The sequence below is a fragment of the Pseudophryne corroboree genome, chromosome 4, assembly GCF_028390025.1.
Source record: "Pseudophryne corroboree isolate aPseCor3 chromosome 4, aPseCor3.hap2, whole genome shotgun sequence".
Taxonomy (NCBI): domain Eukaryota; kingdom Metazoa; phylum Chordata; class Amphibia; order Anura; family Myobatrachidae; genus Pseudophryne; species Pseudophryne corroboree.
The window spans coordinates 370,949,896-370,976,067 of NC_086447.1; the positions used below are offsets into that span (position 1 = coordinate 370,949,896).

The 26,172-nt window shown below is 43.6% G+C and overlaps 1 protein-coding gene across 1 annotated transcript in view; it reads left to right on the forward strand.

The window, feature by feature from the left end:
- Nucleotides 1–12,010: 12,010 nt before the first annotated feature.
- The window catches only part of LOC134910916 (matrix metalloproteinase-23-like), a 99,636-nt gene continuing 85,474 nt past the window's right edge, over nt 12,011–26,172 (forward strand). The window contains exon 1 of the mRNA XM_063919303.1: nt 12,011–12,243. Coding sequence (XP_063775373.1) covers nt 12,011–12,243 — 233 coding nt within the window. The remainder of the gene's footprint in view (nt 12,244–26,172) is intronic.

Consider the following 26,172-nt stretch of genomic DNA (forward strand, 5'->3'; position numbering starts at 1 on the left):
AAGGGCCGACGCACGCAGCGTATATTACGCAACGGAGCATACGGGTACACCCACGTAACTCAAATCACAAGTTTTTTTTTCTCTCCTCTCAACGCGATAAGTAGCGCCACGCGGTAAATAACGCCAGGCGATAAATCGCGCGCAAAAAATTTTTTTTTAAATTCCAAATTTAAATTAATAGATCCTTCTCCTAATTTGTAACATATCTGGTCTAAAGAGACATTTCTGCGCAGAAATAGAAACAAAAGTGTACATGTGGTGAGTGAGTGTGTTGTATACAATTTTACAGGTTGAACCACAAGAAAAGTCGAGTACTCGTGAGGTACATGCGTGTAAGTGACGTACATGGTGGCTAGGGAGGCATCCCTGGTTAAATATACAATTTGAGCATTAGAGTGTAGCAGACCAGGAGGTCATACTGTAACAGACCAGGAGGTCATAGCAGACCAACAGGTTCAGGTACAGCAGACAAGGAAGTCCGCTATACAGTCCACAGGCACAACACCAAGAAAGGGTTGGTGCAACACCCATATAGGCCATATAAGCTCTGGCTGAAGGAATTCGCAGCCGTAATTTTCGATTCCACTGGTCGCTCAGTACACAAGATTAGTTGCTTGTGTACTAAACGATTGTACCGCACGTAATTGTGTGCATTAGTAAACCTGACCGGTACTATTTGTGTACGAAGGTCATAAACGCTATTTGTACATTCTAACGTGATTTGTGTAACTTTTTTTATTTTAAGGGAAGTTCGCTGCTCACTCAGGAACTATCCAGCAACCAATAGTTACTGAAAAGAGTAAGTGTTCTTCGGAGCACCCTCACAGGTTCCAGTAAATAGAGGTTCAGGTCGCAGGGGCCCTAGGTCGAGTACGCCAGCACCATATCGGTGTGATCAGGTCGTATTGGTCGGCGTGGGCGAGTGAGTGGGGTACTCGGTAAACCGCCACCGTCAGCCTATTTTGGGCATTTTGGTTTTGCGTAAGGGTTGGTTAAATAAAGCAACACCTTCGAACTATGGGGGCCACTTGTTCAGGTAGGGGGCGATCAACCTCGGTTCGGGTTGATTCAGTGAACCGACCAATTGGGTCGGCAAGGTATGTAATGTGTGAGAAATACGGAAGTCACACAGAAGCTTTATGTGATGAATGGGAGAGAATGACAGTACATGACGGGGAGAAATTCCCAAGAGTAGGTAGCTTCAGCACAGAAGTGTTAACGAATTTAAGGAGAAGGATATGTCTCATTAAATCAACAAAGAGACGAATCAAACATTACGATTATTTGCAGTTGTGGCAGCAGGAAGGTGACATACAGAGAGGATTGGCTCAGGCGGCGGGATCTGGCTCAATCAGAAAACTGATAGCCACGGCCCCACCGCCACCATACATATCAGGAGAGAAATTGGTTGCGGAGAATGACGCACTAAGGTGTAACACACAAACACTTAGCAACTGTGTAAATGTTAAAGATAATGTTAACCAATTAACCAATACAAGTATTAACCCGTGCAAGTTGTACCCTGTTTTGAACTTTCCTCAGGAGTGTGATCAAGAAGACGAATCGGCAACAATTTCAGCACTCTCTCTAGCAGCCACCATAGCAGAGACCACAGTAGGCACAGCTCCACCCACGAGATTAGTAACAAAGGCCCCTAGCGGAGGGATAGGTGAGGTCGTGTCTACAGGTAAGTACGGCACCATACACTATGCTGAAGCCATTTCACCACAGGCTGTAGAACCCACACAGAGTGATGTTGTTAGAGTTAATCCTGTCAGGGTAATAGCTGTCCCAAATGGGAAAACTGACACAACAGGGGTCACCCCTGTGAGGAACATTGCCATGTATAGCCCATTTTCCAGAATGGAATTAAGGACCATCGTGTCTGAATTCCCTGACCCTAGAAAAGATTTAGTTGCCAGTCAAAAATACATCAGAGACTTAGGTAACACTGTAGAGCCCAACAATAAAGACTGGCAGATATTGCTGAGAGCATGTTTACCCTCCAATGTTGACGCAACTCAATTTTTAGCTGATTGCGGATTAGATCAGGATGTACCTCTTACAGATGTGTACAACAAAGACAATGTAAAAAGAATAAACTTACAGTTAAAAGAATATTTCCCAGCGGTAGTCAGATGGAACAAGATATTCTCCATTAAACAGAAGGAGTCAGAGACAGCTGCAGAGTATTTTCACAGAGCATTATCAGAAATGGCAAAATACACAGGCATAGAGGACATTAAAACAAACATAAACCATCGAGAAGTAGCAGTATCGGTACTGATGGATGGTTTAAAAGAATCATTAAAGACTAGGGTACAGACCACACAACCATGTTGGCGAGGTCTGTCTGTGGCTACTTTGAGAGAGGCTGCTATTGATCACGATAGGAACATCACCAGACACAGGGAACAACAAAGTGATAAGTTAATGGCCGTAAGTATACAGGCCCTGACCACAAGGCAGCCTTTGTTGGTATCACCAAACCCTGTGGGTAAGTCAAGTGTGGTTACTTGTTATTCTTGTCATAAACAGGGACACATGGCACGAGATTGTAGAGTAAAGAATGTACGAAACTCATACCAACCCCCTAGACAACGACACGACACACGACATTGGGAGCAAGGTCCGCAGAAACGGAGTTATGAGCCACATGCAGGGGAAACAAAAAGATACCCCCCAAACAGAGATTGGCAAACCTCTGGTAGTTCCCAGCTAACTCCCTCACAAGTAGTTGCTGCCAGCGGGATTCAGGGAGGTCACCATACCCAATAGGGGTGTGGCCATACCTGTAATCTGCAGCCAGTAAAATTGATTGCAAATCTTGGAAGTGAACCAGAAATTGCAATCAATGTAGCTGGTAAATCATTAAACTTTCTTGTAGACACAGGGGCGGCCAAATCAGTGATAAATTCGACAGTGGGCATGAGGACCACTGGTAGGACAATTCCAGCCGTGGGAGTAACAGGAGTAGTCCAGCATTACCCTGTTAGCAAACCAGCAGAGATTACAATAGGGCCTTTACATACCAAGCATTCCTTTTTGCTGGCTGCATCGGCACCGACCAATCTCCTGGGAAGAGACTTACTGTGTAAAATGGGGTGCGTCATTTATTGTACTCCTGAAGGTGTATTCTTGGACATACCTGAGAATCACGCTCAGGAAGTACGAGACATGTTAGACTCCCCGTCAAAATTAATGTCACATACCACTATGACAAATAGGACTCCCTCCCAAGTAGAAGAAATGACATCTCAGATACCAGAGTCACTTTGGACAAAAGATGGACAGGACACTGGATTAATGGCAAACGTAGCTCCAGTAGTTGTACAAGTAAAAGATGGTAGGATAGCTCCAAAAATCCCACAGTACCCTCTGAAGCCAGAGGTGGAGTTAGGAGTTTACCCAGTAATAGAGCGCTTGCTACAACAGGGCATTCTGGTAAGAACGTCCAGCACTGCTAATAGTCCCATCTTCCCTGTGAAAAAGAGTGGGGGGAGGGGTTACCGGCTAGTGCAGGATCTAAGGGGGATTAACAAAATAGTTGAGAGTCAGTTCCCCGTAGTGCCAAATCCAGCTGTCATCCTAATGCAAATCCCTCCCACTGCGAAATTTTTCACTGTTATTGACCTCTGCTCCGCTTTCTTTTCGGTACCTCTGCACCCTGACAGTCAATATTTGTTCGCATTTACATACAGAGGAGTCCAATACACATGGACTCGATTACCACAAGGATTCATAGATAGCCCAAGTATATTTTCTCAAGCTTTGCATGATTGTTTACAGTCTTTCCAACCAGTGAATGGATCAGTATTAATACAGTACGTGGATGATCTACTACTGTGTTCTGATTCATTGGAGGCATCCCTGAAGGATACGAAACAGCTCCTGTTTCATCTTTCAGACACAGGACACAAGGTTTCCAAAGACAAGTTGCAATTATGCCAAACTAAGGTAAAATATTTGGGACACTGTTTAACACAAGGACTGAGACACCTGACCGCTGATAGAATTCAAGCAATTAGAGACATGACTCTGCCACAAACCCAACAACAGATCAGAACATTTTTAGGAATGTGTGGGTATTGCCGTAACTGGATCCCAGGGTTTTCCATTTTAGCGTTACCTTTGCAGGAAATGGTCTCCTCAAACAAACCTGATAGGATTTCGCATACAGACGAGTCCGAAACAGCATTTGAGAGACTTAAACAGTGCCTAACGCAGGCACCAGCACTAGGTATGCCAGACTATGGGAAACCCTTTGAACTATACGGAACAGAAAGTGCTGGTTGCGCGGCAGGCGTACTAACCCAAAAGCACGGTGATGCCAGCAGGCCAGTAGCATATTACAGCGCTCAGCTAGACACGGTAGCGCGATCCCTCCCCACATGCTTGCGAAGCGTTGCTGCGATAGCATTGCTAGTAACGAAAAGCGAAGACGTTGTGCTAGGTCACAACCTCACAATTCATACACCGCATGCAGTGTCAGCCTTGTTAAATTCTGCCCAAACCAGGCACGTCTCATCAGCGCGGTTTACAAGATGGGAATTGGCACTAATGGCCCCCGTAAACATCACCATAAGGAGATGCAGTGCATTAAATCCTGCAACATATCTCCCAAGTGTGTCTGGACAGACCCAAAGGGTGGAGGATGAGAGTACTGGGGAAGGAGGATTTAATACAAAGGAAGATACTCATGATTGTATAGAATATTTGACCCAAAATTTTACCGCAAGGCCTGACATCAGTGACAACCCACTGGAAGATGCAGAACTTACGTTCTACACGGACGGTAGTTGTCATAGACAGTCAGACTCGGGAGACTTGTGTACTGGATACGCAGTCGTAGATGACCAAGGCACCATAGAAGCGGAACCGCTAGGCCCACCTCACTCAGCCCAGGTTGCTGAACTGGTCGCCCTAACCAGAGCATGTGAATTGGCTAAGGGCAAATCAGCCAATATCTACACCGACTCTAGATACGCATTCGGGGTAGTCCATGATTTCGGAGCCCTATGGCGCCTCAGAAATTTCATGACGGCAGCTGGTACACCGGTAGCGCATGCAGCTCACATAAAAAGGCTTCTAACAGCGATACAGGAACCCGACAGAGTGGCTGTTATCAAATGTAAAGCACATACATATAGCCAAGACCCAGTATCGCTTGGTAACAGCCGAGCAGACGAAGCAGCTAAGTTAGCAGCTGCTACCCCCAGACAGACAGACACCACACAACTGATGGTATTTAATACCATCAACACACAGAAGTTGTGTGAGATGCAAAATTTGTGTTCCACACAGGAAAAGGCAGTCTGGAAGGCAAAGGGATATGGCCAGGAGTCCTCAGGACTCTGGACGGATGGACATGGTAAACCAGTGGCCCCCAGAGCATATCTTCCATGTCTGGCTGAAGCAGCTCACGGGCTGACTCATCTAGGCAAGGAAGGGATGTGCAAATTGGTAAGAGCATATTGGTGCGCCCCAGGATTCTCCTCTCATGCGGGTAAAAGAGCAATGTCGTGCCTTACCTGTTTGAGAAAGAATATTGGAAAGGCAATACCTACGGAACCATCCCATATCCCACCTGCCGGCGGCCCTTTCCAGGTAATACAGATTGACTTCATTCAATTACCCCCTTGTCGAAATTTGAAATATGTACTTGTTTGTATAGATGTTTTCTCAAATTGGGTCGAAGCATTTCCAGCGGCCACAAATACCGCTATGTTTACTGCGAAGAAAATTGTGCAGGAATTTGTATGTAGATATGGTATCCCTAGAATTATCGAAAGTGATAGGGGTACCCATTTTACAGGTGATGTCTTTCAAGGAATGTGTAAATTGATGGGAATTGATAGCAAGCTGCACACTCCGTACCGTCCACAGGCGAGTGCGAAGGTCGAAAGAGTGAACAGCACTATTAAAAATAAATTGAGTAAAGTGATGGCAGAGACAGGATTGACATGGCCAGAAGCTTTACCCATTGTACTGTACAGCATCAGAACCACTCCCAGGTCCCCTCTTAATCTGTCCCCTTTTGAAATCTTGTTTGGTCGACAACCGCATGTCATGATTAACCCTCAGGATGATTTGAAATGTAACAATGAAGTGACTGTAAAGTACTTGATTAACATGAGTAAACAGTTAAGGAATCAAAATGATAATCTGAAGTTGGTGATTCCTGATTTACCAGATAGTAATTGTCATGACATTGAACCTGGGGATTATGTAATGATACGGAATTTTCTACGCTCAGGTTGCCTTATTGACAGATGGGAAGGACCATACCAGGTCTTATTGACTAGCACTACAGCATTGAAGGTTGCTGAGAGAGAGACTTGGGTTCATTCATCCCACTGCAAGAAGGTTGCTGATCCAGAGAAGTCCCGTGATAAGGAACAGACGGTAGAGGTTGTATCACTGGAGTGTCTGTTCCAGGAGGACTGAGGCGGCACCTGAGCCGTGAAAATCTCAAGACCAAGAGCTGTTGTCGACTCCCCATTCCCTTTTATTGTTTTTCTCCACTTCCCATCCCCTCTCCCTAAAATTTATTTTTCCCCCTTCTCATTCTTCTTCGTCTCCTCCTAAGATGGACTTGCCCCAAGAGACTGTGATCCGGATTTTCCTGTTGACCATGATGTTGACCAGAGCAGTCTGTTCCGGCGAGAGTACCATGGAGGTCGAGAGAGGTTCTGGAATGGGTTCTGATGATAAAGATGGAGGCGTAGTTTTCCGAGAACAACATAATCAACAAGCAAAGGCGAGTATCAGAAAACGATCCGATAGCATTGACCATAGAAGGAATTGTGAAGGATTGTTAGCTGAAGAAAACTGTATCTGTAGGCTCTGTAACAATGTCATTGAGGATGGGTGCATTAAGAAATGCCAATCCAGTTTTAATATCCATATGGACCGGCATCCATTGAGTGACTATCACTCCTTAGTGGGTAATGTGTTAAACAAAACAGATTGTTGGGTATGCTCTCAAGTACCTCAGGGTCATAGCAAATCAGGGCTAGTACCATTTCCTTTAACGATAGAGGAGGTACTTGAGTTAAATGGTGGGAGACCGGTGGACCGGAGGTTTAATATCTCCAGCCCTCCTAGTTTGAAGCTCCACCAATACCATGTGGATAGGTCCCTATTATGTTTCAACATCTCCAATCCCCGAAAACCGGGAAATTGGGAAGTGTCATGGAGTAACCACACCATGACCTTTTCACATAGAGCAGATAGAATGCCTACAGATACAGAGCTTGTACGCCACATAGCCAGTAGAGGAAAATCTTTCCGGTATAGGTATACCTTAGGAAATAGGATTACTAAAGTTGGAGAGGTATCACCAGGATACTGTGCACATATCGTACAACCTGATACGTGTACTAAGCAGATGGAAGAATTAGGGTTAGGAGATTTCACATGGAAGGTGTGTAATATGGTTATGTCCTACTCCGTCCCATATGTTCTCCCCGATGATGCATATTTCATATGCGGGAGAAAGGCGTACAAGTGGCTTGCCCCAAACTCTGAAGGATTGTGTTATATTGGAAAAGTACTGCCTGAAGTAATGACTGTATCACATGACAAAATGAAAGACATACACCGTGGTGCCCAAGCTCCTTATACTCACACCCATTACGAGCACGTTGTTAAAAGGCACCTGATAGAGAAGACAGAGCATCCGGCCTCTGATCTGATAAGTGAATCCACCGGGATTCAATTCTTAATCGCGTTAGATTTCACCCGCACCGCTAGAGGAGTGCTGAATTATAAATACATATCGGCGCTCGCAAATTTGTTAGATAATATCACTGAAATGTATGATGACACTTTTAGGTACACTGGAAGAGAACTTCAGGCTTACAAAACAGAACTGGTACAGCATAGAATGGTTCTCAATTACCTCACAGCAGTGACAGGCGGATATTGTGTCACACTGGCAACACAATACGGCGTGAAATGTTGCACATATATTACAAATAGCACCGAGGATCCGGTCGAGGTCATAGACCAAAAGATGGACGATATTCTCCAATTGAAGTGGGAATTTCGCAGGAGAGACAATCTCACTCTTGCTGCTGTAGGTAATGAGCTGACTGGTTGGGTGTCATGGTTGAACCCGCGAAATTGGTTTTCTGGTTTAGGAGACTGGGCTCAAGGAGTCATAATGGATGTTGGGAAGTTTCTCCTATGTATCTTAGGTGTTGTCATATCGATTGGATTGATATTTAGATGCGGTCAGGCCTTAATGAAGTGCAATCATCGTACTAGGGTAATGAGTTTAAGGAGTGAGGAAACTGTAATTAACCTGGACTTGATTTATGACCCAAATGTAGAAACAATGATGTGATGAAAATGCGATTTCTACGGTCCGTTTCTTTCACCTGTTTTTCTGTTTTTCTCCAAGATAAAAAGACCCCCTTGGACGAGGAATTTGACAAGACACTATACAGACAACGGATTGACCAAAGAAGAAGTTTTGACCACTTTAGATACGGACATTTGATGAACTTTGCCATGGATCCCCAGTTTCCCTAGAATTCTTAAACTCACGCTAGCCCAACATTTTTGTAAATCTATTGGCATTGACAAAGCTTTTTGCTCGCACCTAATGGGCAAAACAGCGCAAAGAAGACGACTTTCAACTGATACCGAACAAAACCTCAATCGACGACTGTACATTAACCTGACATAGAATACCACCGCATTTACCGTAATTATGTCTTTTCTTCATTTCTACAACCCTTAGGTAATGACACACATAGTCGATAGGGAATACAGGCACAGATATCAGCAATCACATATCTCCCCCATTCATGTATCATCAACTAAAATGTGCTTCCCCATTTTGTTACAACCAAAACCGAAAAGAGCTCGGTAAAGTTTGACAGCCCATCCACAGACCCGTACCACGGGATAAGAAGGAATTCAAATGTATACTTCGCAATACCTCGAAGCTTGATTTACAACACGTACGGCACGATGATACATGACCCCCAAAACATGGACTCATACACACATGCTTCTGCTATCTCACTAGGTCATACCCTCTTCCCACCTACTCCTCACTCCTCCCTTACCCAACCATGGAAATGAATTAACCCCTGACATATATTTTTCTCCTTTTGAAATGTTTTAGAAGGTGGCAGTTATTGTTGACTGCCAAAGGGTGGACTGTCAAAGTCAGAAAAATATCTCTGCACACTACCATATTTGCACCTCACACAGGTCCGTGCTGCGCGTGCGTACGCTCTCCCGTACGTGCGCATACTCACAGTCGCGGGCACCCGCAGGCGCATGGTATGCGTATTTACGGTAGAGTTTATGCGATCGTAGCGTGCGACTCATTCGTTACATATTTTCAGTAATAATGTATTTTGTAGATCATGGTCCCTTTGATAGATTCTGAAAGTTTGGTTAATATAGAATGTTCATGAACAGAGAAATCCCTCTTTGTTTGATACGAAGGGTCAGACAGGAGTAATACAGTGGTGTTTAGTATCCATCGGAAGAATATTTAATTAGAAATATTCCGGTGTTGGTTTGAAGCAGATCAATCGCTCGTGCGAATAGTTATGGACATAAGAAGTTTATGAACATTTACTTTATTTGCACTTTATTACCCATGCGGCGGGAAACCCAGTTTCCCTCCCACCTGAGCAGTTGGAAATAGTCACAGCCCACCTGTATGAATCAACCTATGACCTTTTGTTATAATGCGAAGCCGAATTCCTGTGTCCAATGAACAATGAGATTGTAGGGACCATTGAATTGTATTGTGTGTGGGGCATAAATAGGCAGGCCGACCATATCCAGTTCACTCTCTTCAACGGTTCTCATTGCTGATAATCGGGAGCTGGATATCGAGGCGCATGCGATCATTTCACCTTGTGCGTAAGTGTTTCTCCGCAGCTATATTGATCTTCTTGTTATTGTGGGCCAATCTCTCTCAATTTCTCTCTCTCTCTCTCTCCTTCTCTTTCTCACTCATTTTTCCCTTAAATTGTATTGTATTGTATTTCTTGTGTAGTTATCTGGTTAGGTAGTCTATGTTATATTGTAGTGTATGACTTGTATTGTGTTTAACTCTTTTGCAAGTATAGCATTCATAATATATATTTTAGGCGTTGGACCCTGAGCACGGTTTCTGTGTGTTTCTTATAGTATTAAGTATTCTCAGAGCGTCGGTGACGCTCAAACAGCTTTTAAGGTAATAAGGTTATACTGTGTTGCATTTACTCTCTAACATTACACTAAGGTTTTACTGCACAATACACTGTTTATGGTTTAGATACAAAGGTTTAATATAGTGAGCGTCAGCGCCGCTGGTGATCTCCTCGTGGTCCCGAGCGTTCGCTACGCTATAGCGAATCATTACTTTAGTTAACAGCCAATAACGTGCCTGCCTGTGATCTCTTGGCCGTGAGTGAACGTGACGCTTGAGCGTCTCGATCACGGCAAAGCGATTGTTACGCAACTAGCGTACCCTTACGGTACTTCATACATAAATAGCGTACAGTGTTCTTAGACCTCATAAAGGGTATTATATACGATAAATATTTAGCTTTATCAGTCCCAAAGGTCAATCCTGGTATCCTATCAGCTCCTCACCAACGCGTTTCGACCTGATGTGTGGTCTTTTTCAAGGTATGTGAGGAGGAGACTGAAAGGGCATCCTTAAATACCCTGAATCCATTAGGTCATTTCCATTTTGGCCAGGGATTCCCTAGTTCAACATTTGGCCATCTATGTGGATCAGTTTCTCCAACCACTGGTACAACAGACTGGAAGCTATATCCGTGACACAGGCGATTTTCTGTTTGAGCAGTGTAGAGGTGAACCACCCCTGCTGATGTAAGCAGATAAAGTGAGCATTTCAGATTATCCCATGTGAGATTTGAACCCCTGAAAGAAAGATACCTTTATGTGTGATTTCGTATCTGTTTACATGTAAGCCTCCATGTAAGCTGTCTCTTCTATCCGACTTCACTGAACAGGTGGTCCCATACATACATTCATTTGCACCACTTCCCTGTTAAATAAGGTACCCTTAACAGGTGAATACCTATTTAAGAAATCCTCCAACTAACCACTTCCTTCTGCTTTACTTTCTGTGGCCCCACTTGGGAAATCACAAGGAATTATCTGAAGGAACCAGGGAGGATCGATAAAAGATACCTTGATGTGTTTATCCATACTCCACCCGATGTAAGCATACATGTGAGCATTCCCCCAGTTTCTGTATGGTTAATAGTGACGGGAAAAGAAACCTTTATAAGAATTTTCTCCTATGCTCTGTGTAAGAACATTGTGAGCACACAATTGACTGTTTATCACAAGGGTGACCCCATAAGAACTTTAAGAAACAAACACCACCCATATGGAGGAAGATTGAGGATTCATTCTTTGATACATTCATATCCAAACGTGTAGGATAATGGGACCGAGGTTTTTCTTTCTTGTCCCCTTTTTTTCTCCCATGATTTGAACTGACGGAGACGGCTGGAAAATACCTCATCAGCAGAAGACTTCTTGGGAAATAAAACCTCTCTAGAATCACAGGAGAACTTATAATTTATATCATTCACGGTATTGTTGTTATACGGAGCGCTACTGTAAGTGTGTACCAAAATCCTATTTGTACGTTTAACCCTTGGAGTGTATTTGGTGATACACTCCTGTCCACACTAACTATAGCTGCACCTAGAGTGCAGGGATTTTCTCTAAACCTCATTCTTTCCATTAAGGAAAAAGGTAGAGGAATCATCATGGACGTGGGGAAAGTGGGATTTCAGTTGGTTAAACCCAGCAAACTGGTTTAAATGTATAGGGGGATGGCTGATGGGAATTGCGGTACTAATAGCCAAAGTAGCTGGGATATGCTTATTATGCTATGTACTGATCAAGCTGCTTTTATGTTGTATTTCATGTTCATCGAAAAAACTTAAGCACAAGCTGCAAAGAAAAACAAAAAAACAAAAAGCCAAACCAGCTCCCACAGCAGAAAGTGATGCTTGAGAAATGGAGGAATATGATGATCATGAATCATGTAATGACAGACCACCCGTCTACAAAAATGGAAGCAATCAAAATAGACTGTAAAAAGGACTCTTATGCATCTATGCCTTATGACTATTTTGTCTGCACGGGATGGTTATTACCCTCCCTTGGCAATAGGCCCAAGGAGACAGACGTACTTGACCAGGTCATCGCCTGGCTTGCTCGGCGAAGTAGGGTAGCAAGGTATAGTGTGATGTCTTTTTGAGAATCAAAAGGAGGGAAAAATTAGGAAGGTAGATGGGCAAGCATTAGTGTGATTCTGCAATAAGCCAATGTTACTCCATTTTGTTATATTCAATAGATTATAAGCTTACTTTAGCATAAATATATGATATGCTTAAATATGCTGGGGAGAAGGAAAAGTATAGAATGATGAAAAGTTCAGTTGGCAAAAAGAGGAACTTGTGGGTAAGCCATGTCTGAGAGAGAGAGCAAAAAAGAGGAACTTGTGGGTAAGCCATGTCTGAGAGAGAGAGCAAAAAAAAAAAAGGAACAAGACCGTTATCAGGAAGAGGACACAACCCTGAGGTTAAACTGTAAACTCCTCTGAGCCTTTTAGAACAAGTATAAATATGTGTATGTAAGAAACAATAAAGCAGAACTCTTATTGACTACACCAGGTTCTGTGTGTGTTTAATTTGACTTCTCCAGCTAGCTGCATGGCACTATATTTTGTCCACAGGTGGTTCTGAATACAAAAGACAGGCTGTTGTTGGAGTCCTCTCAGAGAAGGCTGAGGCTAAAGGAGGTCTACCTCCAACATACATCACTGCGCACTAGATTCTCCAGAGGACGTCAACCCCACCAGGGGCAGCAGCTTCACAGAGGCATATTCGATGGTACAGATAAAATGAGTTAAACACTATTTGGAAAAAAAAATAATTAAACTCCCCATACTGTCTAACTAGGAGAAAGGAAAATAAGACAGGGGAGGAAGAAAAGGTGCAAGATTATATACCCAAGGTGGGCGGTCTGAGGTGTAAAAAACAAAACTTGGTGGTAAATTTACTGAGATTCGTGTTTCAGACAATTTTGACCGAGATCACTGCCATCGGCTGTTTTAGATATCAACTTTGTGAAATCAAAATCTGTAATTTACTAAGCTACTGTGTTTGTTCAATTCAAGTTTTTCGATGTTTATGTCATCCATAATCCAGAGCAGTGTTGTAGGGTGTGGTATGTAAGATAGAATAGACTTAGGTTGACAGTGTCTAGGTCGACCACTATTGCTCAACATGGTTTCTAGGTCGACAGGGACTCTAGGTCGACATGTACTACATACCCTCCAACATTTTAAACATAAAAATCGTTACAAATTAGGAAAGGGGGCATGGCCACGGGTAAAGGGAGCGTGGTCACGCCCCTTTTCCTATACATTCAGTGGAAGTTTGGAGAGCCAAAAATCAGTACAGACCATAAAAAAAGGTACTGTACCTGCCAAATAGGTAGAGTTGGAGGGTATAGTACTAGGTCGACATGAAAAAAGGACGACATGTTTTTTTACATTTTTTTTGTGTTATCTTTGTGCAGTGACGGGGAACCCCAATTAGTGCACCGTATGCCATCGCATGGCTCGCTTTGCGAACCATGCTTTGGCTCAGCACAGGTTACCGTTCCCCGTTGTAGTACATTTGGATCGTAAAGTATGAAAAAGTTCAAAAAATGAAAAGAAAAAAAAACATTTACAAACTCGTGTCGACCTTTTTTCATGTTGACCTAGAGTCCCTGTTGACATAAAAACCATGTCGACCTACTTACTGTCGACCAATAGTGGTCGACCTAGACACTGTCGACCTAAGTCTTGTCGACCTAGAGACCGGATACCGTGTTGTATGGGGGAGTTTTGTCAAACAATGCCGAACATGAAGGCATGAAGCCCGGCCGGATTAGTGAGATCAGTGCACAGGGCTTCATTGTGTTAAGTAATGAAACGGTGAATTTAAAAACAGAAAATTGTGTGTTGTCCCCTCCTAAGCATAACCGTCCCGGGCTCTATGAGTTGGTCCTTGTTCTTAAGATAATGGGGGAAAATTGCGTACGGGACCCCCAGTATTTTAAGAATCTGTGCTGGGCTCTTGGACTGGTCTTGGTTCCAAATATAAAGGGGGGTTCTAAAGATCCCTCATATTTTTTAAACCAGCGCCAGGTTCCACTAACCAATGATATAATGCCACAGCTGGAAGACACATTTATATAGGTCCCTGTGCCATGGCATAACCCCCCAACTAATCAGCCCTGGTTGGGGTTGCCTGGGGATGTGGGGATCCCCCCAATAAAGGGGTCACCCCCCTTCCCCCAGAGCATCCAAGGACCAGGGCTGAAGCCCGGGGCTGTCCCCAGCACCTATGGGCAGTGAGTGCCAGGCTGATAGCCAATTGACATTGTGGTTTCTCCCCCTCTAACCACAAGGTCAATTGGGAATGCGCCCTTGTGCTTTCTCCAATTAAGAGGTTACCACCATAGAAGTGAATGGAGCCGAGTGGCTCCATTCATTCCTATGGGCAAACTGATTGGCTTTGATTTCCCTGAGCACTGCCTATTAGGAAGCTGTCTGCTTTGGTTTTTTTTTTATCCTAAGGATTACTACTTGGACAGGTGGACATGAATGGCTATGTGGGATGTAGGTAAGTATAAGTAAGTGTGTTTTATGTTTTATTAAAGTTATACTAAGTAGGATTACTACTTGGACAGGTGGACATGAATGGCTATGTGGGATATAGGTAAGTATAAGTAAGTGTGTTTTATGTTTTATTAAAGTTATACTAAGTTGTGCATGTCCTTTGTTTATTTTAAGATTTCTTTTACAGGTGGAACTACAGGTACCAGCAGACCATTTAATGTCCCGCATGCTGGTACTTTCCAATTCTACAAGTACCAGCATGCGGGGGAGGCTTGCTGGGACCTGCAGTTCCACAAGTAAAAGACCATTTATTTTTTACACAATGGCTAGCAGCTCAGCACCCACCACCCACAGGCGCTAGGGACAGCCCCGGGCTTCAGCCCTGGCCCTGGGGTGCTTTCCACAGGGAAATCCGACCAGGGCTGACTAGTTGGGGGAATGGGGGTTAATGCCACGGTCACAGGGCCTGTATAAATGTGTCTCCCAGCTGTGGCATTCAGGACCAGTCCGAGAGTGTGGTGCTGGTTTCTAAAATACTGGTGGACCCCTACGCAATTTTGCTCCGGTATGTTAAAAAACAGAACCAGCTCAAAGAGCCCAGGGCTGGTTATGCTTAGAAAGGGATACCCCGTGCGTTTTTTTCCCCTTATTTTTAACTTTTTCATACACTTTTACACAGAGAAGCATATATTTATCTTCTTTTTCGATGCATGATTCTCCAAACACGCCAGCCAAAAGCAGGTCTATTTGAAAGTTCTATTTCTGTATGAAATCAGTCCTTTTGCGGAAGTGTTTGTGTAATGTTGGCAGTGATTGAGAATACGAATCCTTGGTAAATTCCCGTGTTTTAGGTGTATGTGAAAATCCAACTGTGTTTGGCCAATGATCTGTTTGTTCATACATGTGTGGCCGGCTGTATATCTCAATATGAATTGGTTAATATGGTAATATTGGTTAATATCTTTATTGGTTAATATATGGTATATTGGTTAATACAGAGGTTCTCAAACTCTGTCCTCGGGAGCCCACACAGTGCATGTTTTGCAGGTAACCCAGCAGGTGCACAGGTGTATTAATTACTCACTGACACATTTTAAAAGGCCCACAGGTGGAGCTAATTATTTCACTTGCGATTCTGTGAGGAGACCTGCAAAACATGCACTGTGTGGGCCCCCGAGGACCGAGTTTGAGAACCTCTGGGTTAATAGATAGTGTAATATTGGTTAATATCTTTATCAGTGACATTGCAAATGACCTTAAAGGGAAAGTATGTATTTTTGCAGATGACACAAAGGTATGCAACAGGGTAGACACACCAGGTGGGGTAAAACAAATTATTTAGAATCTAAGTAGACTAGAGGAAAGGTCAAGAGTGTGGCAATTACAGTTTAAGGCCAAAAAAACTCAACATCATGCACTTGGTTCTCGAAAATCCAAAGGCTGAATATAGTATTAATAGCACTATACTGGAACCTACTGAGGAGGAAAGGAATCTAGGAGTCACTATTTCAGGGGACTTAAAGGCAGGTAAGCAATGTAACAAAGCAATGAGGAAGACTAGGCAGATGCTTGGTTGCTTGCATAGGGAGAGGAATCAGCAGCAATTCTGGAGTCCATATCTTCATCAGGATTTTAATACATTAGAGACTGTACAAAGAAGGGCAACTAAAATGGTGCATGGTCTACATGCATGGTTTTGGATTCGGTTCCACGGCCGTATTTTGGATTCGGACGCATTTTGGCAAAACTTCCCTGAAATTTTTTTGTCTGATTCGGGTGTGTTTTGGATTCAGGTGTTTTTTTTACAAAAACCCCTCAAAAACAGCTTAAATCATAGAATTTGGGGGTCATTTTGACCCCATAGTATTATTAACCTTAATAACCATAATTTCCACTTATTTCCAGTCTATTCTGAACACCTCACAATATTATTTTTAGTCCTAAAATTTGCACAGAGGTCGCTGGATGGCTAAGCTAAGCGACCCAAGTGGCCGACACAAACACATGGCCCATCTAGGAGTGGCACTGCAGTGTCAGACAGGATGGCAGATTTAAAAAATAGTCCCCAAACAGCACATGATGCAAAGAAAAAAACAGGTGCAATGAGGTAGCTGTGTGACTAAGCTAAGCGACCCAAGTGGCCGACACAAACACCTGGCCCATATAGGAGTGGCACTGCAGTTTTCTAGCGAGAGGATGAGTGCTTCCATCCTCATTTGAATCTGAACCACTAGCCATGAACAGCAGTTCTTTGCCACTCCGTGTCGTAAATGGCATATTGGCAAGTTTACGTTTCTCATCAGACGCTTTTAATTTTGATTTTTTTGGGTCATTTTACAGAACTTTTGTAGTATACTTGACGACACAGAGGTAGAGCAATGGACTACTGTACCGTACTGCTATATATATACTGGTGGTCACAGCAACATTCTGCACTGTCCCCTCCTACTATATACTGCGCACAACTAAAATGCAGCACAGGTATGGATGCATAGTATACTTGACGACACAGAGGTAGAGCAGTGGACTACTGTACCGTACTGCTATATATATATACTGGTGGTCACAGCAACATTCTGCACTGTCCCCTCCTACTATATACTGCGCACAACTAAAATGCAGCACAGGTATGGATGCATAGTATACTTGACGACACAGAGGTAGAGCAGTGGACTACTGTACTGTACTGCTATATATATTGAGAAGTTCGGTAGACTTCTTGGAAAGCAGCCACTAACCCCTATTGCACACTGTAACTGAAGCCGCTGCGGACGTTGTAATAAATCCTTTACCTACGTACCCTGTCCCCTGTTAGCGTACACAGTCCCGTACTGTGCACGCACTTTGCGTACACACGCCGGAATAGCCGTGCAGCTTACACTCAGTGCATACACACAGACCGACACGCTGAGAGCACGAGGCAGCTCTAGGTGTGGCAATTACACTATACAAACGCTCAACAGAAACTGAATGCGACACCAGTATTTGATTGTAAGTTGTGGTCCAAAGCATCAACAAGTAATAATATATTTGAAAAAGGGGGTTACAATAAGTTACAATATAAATGGTACAACACAATACAATTCAATCACAGAGAGAGAGTCACACCCAATGATACGTACGCTTTGTCGCTTGCGCCACCCGGATCCGGTCCCCAGTCGTCTGGCGAGACGACCTATGAGTCTTTAAAAAAGCAGAGAGAGAGAGTGACCGGCCCAGGTGCAAGGTTTATATACCCTTGCCCAAAATACAATACAATGGTATTGGTTGGAGGGATGGTCGTTTACAGTACAGGAGAGGTTATTGGTCGGTTTGAAGAGATGGGCGATGCCTTGATCCAGGGGTGTGTACAGCTGGTCAGCTCTGGATTCCCGCTGCATACCAAGTACATAATAAACACAAATATACCTTTAATCTGCCTTTGCGAATAACTATTCGCAACGACATGCGATCTTCTCCAAACCAACACCGGATTATTACTCATAATTATCCGAACACATAGATACCATGCATGATGCTCTGATCAGTTACTATCCCCTCGCATACTGTAAAGGTGTATAATTCCCTTGTTGTGTCTTGTAAATAAGTAAAAGTTGCATGAGGGGAAAGGGGAGACTGTTTGTAATGTGTGTACTAAGTTTGGGAAATATGTAATGTGTGACAGATATTTCCATGTTCATTAGGTTACTTTGATATGTTATCTCCAGGCAACATGATCCTACACATGAAATGACCAACCATTCTCAAGATACACACAAATATATATATATATATATATATATATATATATATATATTGTAAGTGTTTCCCTGCTATTATATCTATCTTTCAAAGGTTTTCTAGACTGCTTGCTGCCTGTAGTTAATAATTTGCAACCGCAGGCTTGTGTGTATCTATTGGGATATTTGTCTCCCATTGTTCTGGCCCCCACCAAACGATGACTAGTTCGGTTTGTGATTGTCTTTCTTCACAGACCAGGGGGTCTGTTCAAACATTGGAGTGAACAAGACATTGTGTTGGAAGGATGTGCATGTTTGGTTAGATTAGTGTGTGTGTGAACAGTGACTCGACACAGGCTGGGCACTGTGGCATGTGTCTGTAATCATTTCCATTGCAAGTAAGAATCTTTCTGTAATTGCTCATACCACGCCCATACGCGCACTCCCGTGGGAGGCAATTGTACGCAATTTGTGAGTATGCTGCACGCACGCCAGACCAAGTACATGCATGGATGCCATCTGTGTGGTGTTTGCATGTGGTGTGTGTGTATTGCAATATTTTTCGACTTCGACAGTCCACCCTTTGGCAGTCAACAATAGCTGCCACTAATATTAATAACAGAAAAAAATATTTACATGCTATACATTACAATGGGCGAGTATGTACCTTGGAAGAGGGAGAAAAGGTCATAGGTGAGAAATGGATGGCCTAGTGGGATAGGAAAAACGTGTATGTATGAGTAACTGCCTGAGGGGGATGTATCATCGTGCAACACTAGCTTCTAGGCTTTGCGAAGTATTCATTATATTCCTTCTCATCCCGTATTAAGGGTCTGTACATGGTCCAACAAACTCCACCGAGCTATATGATAAATGGGGAGCACATTTATCTGATGATACATCGTGGGGATCCATATGTGTGAGCAATTATGTGTCCCTATTATCTAATGACTTTGTGTGTTTCACTAACCTAGCCCTACAGAGATGAACAGAAGACATGTAACTGTACAAACAACACTAAAATAAAATTTTTGGTGATTGATGAGTTGGGTTCCGGTTTGTGGATTTCCTTTTTCTGATGCTAGCCTTGGCGAAAGTGATACGCTGATCCTCGGGTCCTACCAACCCGTACTCTCCATCAGAACTCACTCCAGATCCTTGCTGGACGTCTCGGGGGCCCTCACAAAAACAAATTGTCCTGCACAAAAACAAAACCACCAGAAAAAGCCGGAATACAGTCTCTTGGGATGGATCCATTTCGTTAGGGACAAAAATAGGAAGATGAGGGGGAAAAACAAAAACAAAGGGAAAGTAGTGGGGAGGTGAAAAAAAGAAAAACTGGTGCGACAACCTTTCTTGATCTTTGTTAACCATCTCTGGCTGCACCAACCGTCTTTGCTCTTTCCGCTCCCTACGCTCAGGTGCCGCTCAACAGTCTTGCCTTTTTAGTTCTCCCGGAATAGCTGCTCCAGCGATACAAGGTTCTCTTCACCTTTCTCCTTATCACGAGCTGTCTCCGGGTCTGCAACTTTCTTGCAATGGGACGAGTGGACCCAAGTCTCTCTTTCGCCGACCTTTAGTGCTGTTATACTGGTCAATAAAACTTGGTACGGTCCTTCCCACCTGTCAATGAGGCAACCTGAGCGTAGAAAATTTCGAATCATCACAAAGTCCCCAGGTTCAATGTCATGACAATTACTGTTTGGTAGGTCAGGGATCACCAGCTTTAGATTTCTTTGTTGATTTCTGAGCTGCCGGCTCATCCTAACCAAATATTGCACAGTCACTTCATTATTACATTTCAAATCATCCTGGGGGTCAATCATTACGTGAGGTTGTCGCCCAAAAAGAACTTCAAAGGGTGATAGGTTAAGTGGTGACCTGGGAGTGGTTCTGATGCTGTACAACACTAGTGGCAATGCCTCTGGCCACAACAATCCAGTTTCAACCATCACTTTGCTAAGCTTGTTCTTAATAGTGCTATTCATTCTCTCCACCTTTGCGCTCGCCTGTGGCCGGTACGGAGTATGTAGCTTGCTATTAATACCCATCAGTTTGCACATGACCTGAAAGACTTCACCTGTAAAATGGGTACCCCTATCACTTTCAATTATTCTAGGGACGCAGCCAACAAAAATGAATGTCTGGTTTGCAAGGGCCCAATCGTAATCTCTGCAGGTCTAGCAAAGGATACTGCTGCACTCTTCCCGTCACTCCCATAGCCGAAATGGTTTTGCCCGTGGTCAGTAAATTGGTTGGAGCTTTGAGTACAGATCTGGCCATCCCTGTATCTACAAGAAATGGTTGTAGTGTTCCTGCTACTTTGACCAAGACCTCAGGCTCATTCCCAGGGCCAGCGATCAGCTTCACAGGCTGCAGACTACAGGTGTGGCCTAACCTCTATTGGGGCCGTGGACCCACCCTTTGGGCGTTGGCGGCTATGATATGTGAGGGGGATAACGGTAAGTCTTCGGGGGCTCGCCAGTCCTCCCGTGGTGGGTACCTCCTTGTTTCCCCTCTATGCGGCTCGTACTCTCTCCTGTATGATCCCTGATCTCCTCTATGTGTATAATTACTTTTCTCGTGTTCTTGTCTAGGGGGTCTGAGTTTTTGTGTGCGGTTACAATTGCTGGCATAATGCCCTTCCCTTTTACACAGATAACAAACTCTTGGCTTTTTCCATGTGTCAGGGGCCTGGGGTTTTGGTCGAGTTGGTGCTCCTTCCAGTGCTTGGATGCTCATCACCATCAACCGCTCCCCTTGTGCCTCCATGGTTTTCTGGATATTACGGTCGTGCTCCAGTGCTGATTCCCTAAGTGCAGTCACCGTAATACCCCTCCAGTTTGGCAGAGAAGTTTGCACCCTGGTTTTCAGTGCCTCCTTCAATCCCTCCATTAATACAGAGACAGCTACTTCCCTGTGGTTGACATTGTCTCTAATATCCTCAACCCCAGTGAATTTAGCCATTTCCATCAAAGCTCTGTGGAAATATTCAGATGCCAGTTCATTCTCTTTCTGTCTTATGGAAAAAATCTTATTCCATCTAACTACGGCTGGGAAATACAAACCTAGTTGTATATTGATTTGCCTGACATTCTCCTGATTGTAAGCATCAGTGAGTGGCACTTCTGCATCTAGGTTGCAGTCTGTAATAAATTTTGGGATGTCAATGTTAGAGGGGAGACTCGCTCGCAACACCGTCCGCTAATCTTTGTGGGTTCTTGGGAAAGTCCTAAATCTTTTATATATGGCATCCGACTAAATCCTTTCTGGGGTCAGGGAATTCTGCCATAATTGACCTCAGCTCCATACGGGACCAGGGACAGTACATTGCAATGTTCCTGATTGGGGTCACCCCCTGAGTGTCAGTTCTCCCGTTAGGGACTGCAATCACCCTAACTGGATGTAACTCAACCACATCTTTCTTGTTTGTCTCTACAATACGGGGAGTCACTGTTTCTGCATAATGGACGGTACCGTACTTACCAGTCGCCACGATCTCATCTGCCCCCTCACTGGCTGATGCGGCCACTGCCTTGGTGGTTGGGCAATGCCCACCCTTGTGTCGTGTATGGTGGCATCCAGGGCAAGGGCTGAGATCATGCTAGGCTCATCCTCTACGTTGCTATAATCTTAGGGAGAAGGTAAAACAGGGTACAAGGTACAAGCGTTAGTTTTAATACATTCCTGCGCATTTCCCTGACCTCTACCTTTGTATCATTGGTGGTGACACTCTTCTCTCCATCAACATATGGTGGTGGTGGTGCTGTCGCATTCACGCTTCTGCCTGGTTTGGAACTTGCTGTGCGAGCAAGCTCCCTTTGCACATCCCCCTCTTGTTGCCACAAGTTTAAACAATCTGTATGCCTTACCCTTTGCTTTCTGGATTTGAGCAGGCATATTCTAATCCTTACATTTTGTAGTACCTCTGGATCAAAACTACCTATCCCAGGAAATTATGCTTTATCCCCTACAGTCATTCGTGTCCATTCATCACAAAAGGTCTCAGTGTGGGGACCATACTTCCCCCACATTACCAACCGAGCTGACCCCCTGGGTCTCAATTCTGCTGTCTGAACCCTGACTGAGGAACATCCCTGTGTTGTGCACTTGGCTCCCATTGTGGACCCTTTTAACACGGGAAAACTTCCTAAAATGCACCAAACACAGTAGTCTAACGGTGGAAGTCCTCAAAGTTCTTCCACTAACTTCTTCTGCTCGGAGTACCACGGATCCGCCCTATTTAGCAGACACGCGTAGCCAGTGCAGGCCCTACTTCGGCCTATATCCCCTGGGCCTTTAGGAGTAGCTTACCGTACCCAGTGAATATCTGCCTAAAAGACAATTTTTACACAAATCACGCTTGCATGTGCTTTACACAACGCGTATGATGACGAGATTTACGCACAAATATGCAAAACTTCGTATCACGTTGTACCACGTATCGCTCACACAACCGTGCGGTCCAATCGTACCGCTTATAGACACTTGCTATCTATAAGTTGTAGGATCACTGGAGTCTTCACACTGTGCTCCAAAACAGCCGGAGTGTAATACCAAGAAAGAAAACCTTTAAAACAACAACTTCACAAAGCTTTATCACACTCCGTTGCACATGTTCACCTAGACCGTGCTCACCAAGTTCACCGAGTTCACCAATTTCACCAAGCGGGGTTCAATACATTCACACCTTTTTCAGCCCACACTAACACTCTATAGTTTTCTGATCAGAAAAATATCCTTTCCTGTAAACTGATAGCTTTCCCCAGAGGTAACACACTTTATCAATGTTATTCTAATCTGCGTTTGAAACCGGATAGTTATGTGCTATTTGTAGATAAACATCTACTACTCCGCTTTAAATTTAACTATTGTGTGGTTTGTCCTTGGCGTTAGCTATCTTACGCAACTTGCGTGATTACGCAACCGCACGTGCCTTTTCACGCTTGTGCGCGCTCACTTACTTTGTCCGGGCCACGTGTACAAAAGTGCGCCCGCACTAAAACAAATCACACAGTATAAATGTGAGCGATATAAACTATTGTCGCTCACGAACACACCCCACAATTACTCTGTTTAACCTAAAGGACTAGGCCAGAGCTGCGTTTTGTGTTCTTACAACTATATCATTAACACAGTTACTTCAAATGTATATAGCAACACAGATGTATCCGGTTTCACACAAACCTATAAATGACCGTTATAACCTATGGCAACAATATGTGGGATGGATGCAAAGTATAGGTACGCTATGTGCGCCTTTACGCAAGGTTACATGTGCGAAAGGAAAAAAAAGAAAAACTTTTAAATGCCTTTTTTTTCCCTTTGTCCTTGCGGTTCACGCCAGCATCCCTAACCAATGCAGTACAGGCGCGGTTCAGCAGCACAAGATAGCTCAACACAATATAATAATGCTAATCCACCCTTTGCTGCTGGCAAGCGCCTGCAATGTTGTGCAAAAGCCGGGTATGAGACGAGCCGGACGATGCCCCCAACTGAGAAGTTCGGTAGACTTCTTTGGAAAGCAGCCACTAACCCCTATTGCACACTGTAACTGAAACCGCTGCGGCCGCTGTAATAAATCCTTTACCTACGTACTCTGTCCCCAGTTAGCATACACAGTCCCGTACTGTGCACGCACTATGCGTACACACGCCGGAATAGCCGTGCAGCTTACACTCAGTGCATACACACAGACCGACACGCTGAGTACACGAGGCAGCTCTAGGTGTGGCAATTACACTATACAAACGCTCAACAGAAACTGAATGCGACACCAGTATTTGATTGTAAGTTGTGGTCCAAAGCAGCAACAAGTAATAATATATTTGAAAAAGGGGGTTACAATAAGTTACAATATAAATGGTACAATACAATTCAATCCAATCACAGAGAGAGAGTCACACCCAATGATACGTACGCTTTGTCGCTTGCGCCACCTGGATCCGGTCCCCAGTCGTCTGGCGAGACGAACTATGAGTCTTTAAAAAAGCAGAGAGAGAGAGTGAGTGACCGTCCCAGTTGCAAGGTTTATATACCCTTGCCCAAAATACAATACAATGGGGTTGTATGATCTCCACCGATTGGTTGGAGGGATGGTCGTTTACAGTACAGGAGAGGTCATTGGTCGGTTTGAAGAGATGGGCGATGCCTTGATCCAGGGGTGTGTACAGCTGGTCAGCTATGGATTCCCGCCGCATACCAAGTACATAATAAACACAAATATACCTTTAATCTGCCTTTGCAAAAAACTATTCGCAACGACATGCGATCTTCTCCAAACCAACACCGGATTATTACTCATAATTATCCGAACACATAGATACCATGCATGATGCTCTGATCAGTTACTGTCCCCTCGCATACTGTAAAGGTGTATAATTCCCTTGTTGTGCCTTGTAAATAAGTAAAAGTTGCATGAGGGGAAAGGGGAGACTATGTGTAATGTGTGTACTAAGTTTGGGAAATATGTAATGTGTGACAGATATTTCCATGTTCATTAGGTTACTTTGTTATGTTACCTCCAGGCAACATGATCCTACACATGAAATGACCAACCATTCTCAATATACACACAAATATATATATATATATATATATATATATATATATATCTCAAATCCATGAGGTCCACACTCATATAGTCCATATTCATGCTGGGGTGCATATCCAGATGAAAGATAACCATCAGGTTATAGTTCCAGAATAGCCATATGAAGGGAGAGCACTCACCAGACTTGTTAAAAGGTAAATCCTTTATTTCAGAACAAGAAGTCAAACAGCTACATCGACGTTTCGGTCCTATCCAGGACCTTTGTCAAGATAAAAAACATGGTGCAGTGTCCGGATATTTATACCCATATTGGTTCCCTCCCACCAATAAGGTGGGATACACCCACTCATGTTCAACATTAAGAATACTCCTAGTTCAATAGACGAAATAGAGAAACAATCAACCATATGGGCTCTGTATATACAAAGTATCTAGTAGGTAATCATCAAAACGGACCAGTTAGGCTTAATAATCCATCTAATATCATTAAAAAACGGCGTGCGTTCCACCGGCCGAGTCACTTCCGGTCCGTGAACCGCACATCCGGTCACGTGCCCCGGAAGACAGCTAAAGAAAGCAACTTCCGGTCCGCGACACGCATATCCGGTCCCAGGTCACGGGAGTGAACACGGCATACAACACATGTAGAGTTTAGTGAAAAGTCTTAAAGCGATATCCCCATATATACATATATGCTTTGGCAATCAAGAATATATCTGTACAATTATTCTTTAGACATTAAACATATTAACAAGATTGTTGTAATTAAATCCAATATATAAACATAAAATTAAGTAAATGTCCATAGGGATCCAGTAGATTAGATAAGCCAATTACTCTGATTAGTCAGTTCATCAAATACTTGAAATTTTTGAAACGATCAAGGTATCCATGTTCAAGATAAGATTATCAAGTATTAGCCAAGCTGAAAAGTAAAATAAAGAGTTAGTAAAGCCACAGACTATTACAACAGGAGAGGACAGACCGCAGAAAAAATTAATAAAAATGAAAAAATGTAGTAAAAAATAAAAATTAAAAAATAATAAGTTCCAGAATTTAGCCCAAGTATATGCCATAATGAATGGCATCATTAAGTCCCCGTGGTCGAATGGTATCAAGGCGAAAGATCCAGGATGCCTCCTTTTTAAGAAGCATTTTAGCACGATCTCCACCCCTTCTTGGAGGATCCACCCTGTCAATTATCATACATCTCAATGTTG